The sequence below is a fragment of the Otolemur garnettii genome, unplaced genomic scaffold (assembly GCF_000181295.1).
Source record: "Otolemur garnettii isolate 467f Iridium unplaced genomic scaffold, OtoGar3 scaffold00030, whole genome shotgun sequence".
In the NCBI taxonomy this organism is placed as follows: domain Eukaryota; kingdom Metazoa; phylum Chordata; class Mammalia; order Primates; family Galagidae; genus Otolemur; species Otolemur garnettii.
In genome coordinates this window covers 1,572,060-1,578,512 of record NW_003852425.1, presented here as the reverse complement: position 1 = coordinate 1,578,512, position 6,453 = coordinate 1,572,060, and the positions used below count along the sequence as shown (strand labels likewise).

At 44.5% G+C, this 6,453-nt stretch overlaps 1 protein-coding gene across 1 annotated transcript in view; it reads left to right on the top strand.

Annotated features, from left to right (window-relative positions):
* FAM170A (family with sequence similarity 170 member A) overlaps positions 1 to 5,796 on the top strand; it is a 6,544-nt gene extending 748 nt beyond the window's left edge. Inside the window, exons 2-3 of the mRNA XM_012804598.1 lie at positions 3,819 to 3,959; positions 5,015 to 5,796. Of these exons, the coding sequence (XP_012660052.1) occupies positions 3,819 to 3,959; positions 5,015 to 5,796 (923 nt within the window). The remainder of the gene's footprint in view (positions 1 to 3,818; positions 3,960 to 5,014) is intronic.
* The last annotated feature ends 657 nt before the right edge of the window (positions 5,797 to 6,453 follow it).

Genomic DNA, 6,453 nt, shown 5'->3' with positions numbered 1-6,453 from the left:
CTATATTAAAAAATAAAAAATAAAAAAAGTACAATCGGAATTTATCTAGGGACGGGGTGTACTGAAACCCCGGTGCTCTTATTCCTTCTGCAGGAAGAATTTACCAACTGATGAATGAGAGTTTGTGAATCTAGAGTTATGGGGCTTTCTAGAGAAAATGAAGGGAGGGGAAGGTCTAACTCCCTGAGACTGTGATGGTTAGGGGTGAGAAGTGTTGTCAGAAGCCTGGAGGAACAGAGAATGCAGAAAGCTGCTAGTTTACTTCCCAGGCTGTGAAATAACTGCACATATTAAAGGTAAATGGATAGCTTTCCCTGGGCAGGGGTGTGTGGGTGGGGCATATGGAACAGAGCGGAGCTTGCCTCAGAAATACAGCTACAAATGAGAGGAGCAGCTCCCATGAGGCCCCAAGTGAGGAAGGCTGAGGACGAGCCTGGGAAGCAGGTGTGGAGAGCAGACAAGGTTTTCAGGCAGGGGGAGGCAATGGTTTCCCTCTTCTGCCTCAACCCTTATGCTTCAGAATGTTGCGTGTGTGGTGGGGGGGGGATGGTTGAGATAATGGTGGCGTGGAGTGGTCACCAAGATGTGAAGTTTGTGGGGTGAACTTGCCCTTACCGTGCCTAGACCCAAGCATCACTTAACAAATCTAACAGCATATACTGAATTCCTGTCAAGGGTCTTCATGAGACAGTCACTCATATAGCCATAAATACTTTGACATAGAAAAAAGTCACACACTTCCATATACAACTGCTTTGTTAAAGCACACACTTAGTCATATATACACACACCAGGCCTCTGCCGCTTGCACATACAACCCAGGTGTGGGACAGACACCGCTATCTCAAACTTCAGAGTGGTTATCTGTAAGAACCATTAACACGTCACATGTACCGCATGTATCACTTTGAGTAGCAATGCCAGGCACACTTTGCACAAACCACAACAAAATGCTGATTCAACACAACCTTATAAGAGGTGTCAGATAAAATACAGGATGTCCAGTTAAACATGAACTTCAAATAAACCACAAGTGATATTCTGGTATGAGTATGTCCCAAATGTTGTATGAAACATATTTTCACTAAAAATAAGTATGACTCAAATGCAATAGGTTTTCTTTAAATAGATTTAGGGGGCATGAAGTGTTCTTGTTATGTAGATGAATTGTGTAATGCTGAAGTCAAGGCTTTCAGTACATCTGTCACCAAAATAGTATACATCAGACCTCATAGGTAGATTTTTATCTGTTACGTTCCTCCTATCCTCCCCCCTTCTTAGTTTTCAGTGTTTATTACAATACTTTACGACCATACGTACTCCTCATTTATTCGTTTAACTCCCACTTAGAAGTGAGAACATGTTTTTTTTGTTTTTTTTTTTTTGAGACTGAGTCTTGCTTTGCCGCATGGGTAGAGTGCCATGGTGTCATCATAGTTCCTAGCAGCTTCAAACTCTTGGGCTCAAGCAATCTTCTTGCTTCAGCCTCTCAAGTAGTTGGGACTACAGGCACCTGCTATGATGCCTGGCTAGTTTTTCTATTTTTAGTAGAGATAAGGTCTTGCTTTTGCTCAGGCTGGTCTAGCATTCCTGAGTTCACGCGATCTACCTGCCTTGGATTCCCAGAGTGCTAGAATTAAAGGCATGAGTCACCATGCTTGGCCAATGTATCTATTTTTAGTAGAGAAAGAGCCTCGCTCTTGCTCAGGCTGGTCTCAAACTCCTGACCTCAACTTATTCTCCTGGCATGGCCTTCCAAAATACTATGATTATAGGAGTGACTTACCATGCTTGGTATGTCTTTCTATTCCTGAGATACACCACTTAGGATAGTTGGGTTCAATTCCACCCAAGTTGCTGCAAGAGACATTATTTCATTCCTTTTTATGGCTAAGTACTACCCCATAGTATACACCATATTTTCTTTATCCATATGTCAGTTGATGGGCACTTAGGTTGATTTCATATCTTTGAAATTGCAAACTTGCTATTATAAACACTTAAGTGAAGGCATCATTTTTTTTTTTTTTGGCAGTTTTTAGCTGGGGCTGGGTTTGAACCCACCACCTTCAGCATATGGGGCCCGTGCCCTACTCCATTGAGCTACAGGTGCCACCTGAGGGAAGACATCTTTTTGATAAAATGACTTATGTTCCTTTGGGTAAATACCCAGTAGTGGATTGCTAGGTAAAGTGGTAGGTCTACCTGTAGTTCTTTGAGGACTCTACTGTTTTTCCTTGAGGTTATACTAGTTTACATTCCCACCAAAAGCATATAAGTGTTCCCTTTCACGGCATCTTTTTTTTTGGATTATTTATTAATTGGACTTTTTAATAATAGTCATTCTACCATGGGTAAGGTGGTATCTCATTATGCTTTTAATTTGTATTTCTCTGATGATTAGTGATGTTGAGTGTATTTTCATGTGTTTCTTGGCCATTTGTATGTCTTGTTTTGAAAAAAATATGCTTATGTCTTTTTCTACTTTTTGATTTATTTTTCTTGCTGGTTTGTTTGAGTTCTTTGTAGATTCTGGATATTAGTACTTTGTCAGATATATAGTTTGGAATATTTTCTATCACTAAATTGGTTATTTATGCTGTTGATTATTTTCTTAGCTGTGCAGAAACATTTTAGTTAAGTTAAGTCCCATTTATTTACTTTCGTTGCTGCTATATTTGATATTGGGGTCTTAGTCATACATTCTCTGCTTCTGGGTCAATGTCCAGGAGAGTTCTATGTCTTTTTCTAAAATTTTTATGGTTTCAGATATTACACTTAAGTCTTTAATCCATCTTGTGTTAATTTTTGTATACAATGAAAGATAGAGGTCTAGTTTCATTTTTCTGTGTGTGGCTATATCCAATTTACCCAGCACCATTTATTGAATAGGGTATCTTTTCCCAAGTATATATTTTTGTCTGTTTTACCAAGTATATATTTTTGTCTGTTTTATCATAAATCAGTTGGTTGTAGGTACATGGTTTCTTTCTGGGTTCTCTATTTGCCTCTGGATCCTGTTTGCATATGTGGCAGGGCTGAAGTATTGCATGAGATGTACTTACACTGAGACATTGTTTATGATTTGTCTGACATTCAAATTTAACTAGGCATTAGGTATTTTTGTTTGCCAAATCTGTTAACCATTATATGTTCACCACAAACTGATTCAGTATGTACTTATTTCTATTTAATATCTGTCTTCTCCTATAAGAATGAGGGGCCCGATTAGAAGGACTTTGTTTTGTTCAGTATTTCCAGAGCCTAGAATAGCGGTCCAGCATCTGACACATGGTAGCCATTCACAAAATATTGCCAGATAAATGAATGAATATACACTGTAAATACAAGTCACACCATATAATCAGGCAAAGTCATGTATTGCAGAATCCCTGAGCCGTGAACGCAAACCGTGCACATAAACTTTCTGTAGGCACACTCCAGACATATAATCAAGTGAAGTCACATATTGCAGAATTCCTGAGCCATGAATGCAAACCATGAACACAAACTCTCTGTAGACACACTCCAGACACCATATTCATGATACTGGCTACACACTTGTCAAGTGCTACTGATACACATCCATCTTACACTTCAGATGTATTCACAATAACCACACCGGTCTACATTGCCAACAAGAACTAACAGAATAACTGGTGACTGGCATGAAATCCTGGGGAGTCCACAAGGACTAAGATGGTATATCTACCACACCTGACGTATGTCAGACACTTAGTAAATATTTGCTGGATGGATAGATGTTGCACAAATATGCCCAACACATCATATCTCTGTGCCTTTCATATTTTTCTCAGGAATCTCAAAGTTGCAAGAGGATGGCCCTCAGCCTGGATGTGCTGGAGTGGCCAAGGGCTGGAGCCTCAGTGTGGGAGAGCTCTCCTCTAACTCTGACTACTTTTCCTGCGTTTCTTCTCCACACAAGCTCATCCATGGTGGTAAGGGTACAGGGCTCCTTGGATGCAGAGCTCCTTAGGAGTGGAAATCTTGGGGTGTGTGCAGCTCCTGGGATGTGAGGCTCCTTGTGTGTGCAACATTTTGGTGTGAGGATCCTTGGGTGTGAGATTCTTTGGTTGTGAAGCTTCTTGGGTATGAGGCTCTGTGTGAAACTCATTGGTGTGAGGCTCCCTGTGTGTGAGATTCTTTGGTGTGGGATTTCTTAGGTGTGAGACTCTTTGCTATGAAGCTTCCTGAGTGGGAGATTCTGGTGTGGGGCTCCTTGGGTGTGAGGTTTTTTGGATGTGAGCCTCCCTGGGTGTGAGATTCTTTGGTGTGGTCTCTCCATGGGTGTGAAATTCTTTGGGTGTGAGACTCTTTGGAGAGGGGCTCCTTGGGTGAGGGGTAGAAGGCATATAGGTACAAGCATGAGGCTGAGAGGAAACCAAGGGAAGTTGGAGGTGGTTAGAGCTCTTGAGAGAAGCTGTAGAAGGATGACACACCTCTTAGATGAGGTGGATATGAGCTCAGTGTGGGAGAGCATCAGCCCTGTCATGGTCGTGATAGGCGATCAGGGAGCAGGGGCCAGAACAGTCTGAATTTGGGGTGTGGAACCAAGTCCATATCTTCATTTGGAGATTAAACACCTTCAGGGGAACTATGTAAGCTTTTCTTTTGCCTTTGCCTTCCAGAAGAGGATAGAATTCCTCATCATAGGCCTCTGATACTGTAGTGGGACCACACATATAGCTGCACACACATAACCCAAACGCATGACTTACAAGTCCTTTCTCCCATACCATCTCCTAAATTCCACAACTAACACATCAGTGAGGTCACAAGCTCACATTCTCATAACATACTTACCCCAGTAACATCTCACCCCACAAAGACACCAGATTCACTACTCCATGATACGTACAACAAACGCCAAACTCGTCACACTGCTACTTTATCCCACAATCCTTGTCTCCTACACCACATGTATTCAATTTTCATTTCCTTGGCTTCTGGCAGGGCCTATACACATTTTCATGTTTGTAATTTTCTTTCCCAGGAATCCGGAGATTACATCGAGACAGTCCCCAGACTAGATCGCCCCTAGCCCAGGTTCAGGAACGAGGGGAGACATCACCCTGCCCACAGAATGTCTCCTTGTTGTCCTGTTCATCCTATAAGACCTGTGTGTCCTCTCTGAATATAAAAAAAGAGGAAAGGGGCATGAAAATATACTACATGCAGGTACAGATGAGAAAAGGTGTGGCTGTCTCCTGGGAGACAGCGGAAACCTCAGAGTCACTGGAAAAGCAGCTGAAGATGGCAGAAATGACCCTTCCTGACGACGTGTGGGTAGGAACTCCCCCCTCTGATGTGTCCACCAGAAACCTCCTGTCTGACAGCGAGCCCAGCGGGGAGGAGAAGGAGCATGAGGAGAGGACGGAGTCAGACAGCCCGCCAGGGCCTCCCTGTGCCGAGGAGAGACCGAGGGCCAGGACGCCTGACTGGCTGGTGACCATGGAGAATGGCTTCAGGTGTATGGCCTGCTGCAGGGTCTTCGCCACCATGGAGCTCCTCCAGGAGCACGTGCAGTACGGGATCAGGGAGGGCTTCAGCTGCCACGTCTTTCATCTCACGATGGCTCAGCTGACGGGCAACGTGGAGTCTGAGAGCAACCAGGAGGAGGAGGAGGAGGAGGAGGAGGAGGGCCAGGAGGAGGGAGAGAAGCAGGAAAAAAAGGAGAATGAGGAGGAGCAGCCCACGAGGGAAGACCTTGGACTGCGGAGACCCTGGAGCCAGTGTCCAGGCTGTGTGTTTCATTCTCCAAAGGACAGGAAGTGAGCAAGGGTGGGTCTACTGAGGGAGGGAGCTGCAGCTTCTCTGCGCTAGTACTGTCTCTCCAGTCCAAGCTCAGGCCACCGTAAGGGAGAGTTTGGAGGCTTCTCAGGCTCAGGGAGCAACAAGAGAGGTGATAACTGGGCTCCTCTTTCTTGCCCAAGCTTCTAGTAAAGTCACGGCTGCAAAGTCAGGGAATTGCCCTGAGCTTTCCAGCTCCTGCAGGAATGTCTAAGGATTTCCAAGAGCTAACAGAGCCCCTTTCCTTACTAACTAAGAAGTGTCTTTCTCTGCTTTGGTTTTCACACAGCAACTGAGATTCATGAGCCAGAAGATCCTGGAAGAGGGTGTAGCCTTCTCTGGGGAGAGGTAAGGCCTGGGCTTGCACAGTGTTCTGAGCCTGCTTTGCCAGGGCCTGTAGGATCCAAGGGAAGGGGCTACAGGGATGTGCCAGGTTAGCTGGCGGCTCTGTAGCTGCATCGCTTGTGGTGTGCCTGGTGCTGCTGGGGGAGTCCACCTCCACTCACATAAACGAGAAGGTGGAGAGTGCTACAGGGAAGTTTTTTGGTATCTTCACGGTTGTCCTCAAACCTAACAGGAAATACTACAGCCTTGCTAGGCAGAAAGAGGTCAAAGGCCCCGGTTGGCCTGGAGAGAGGACAG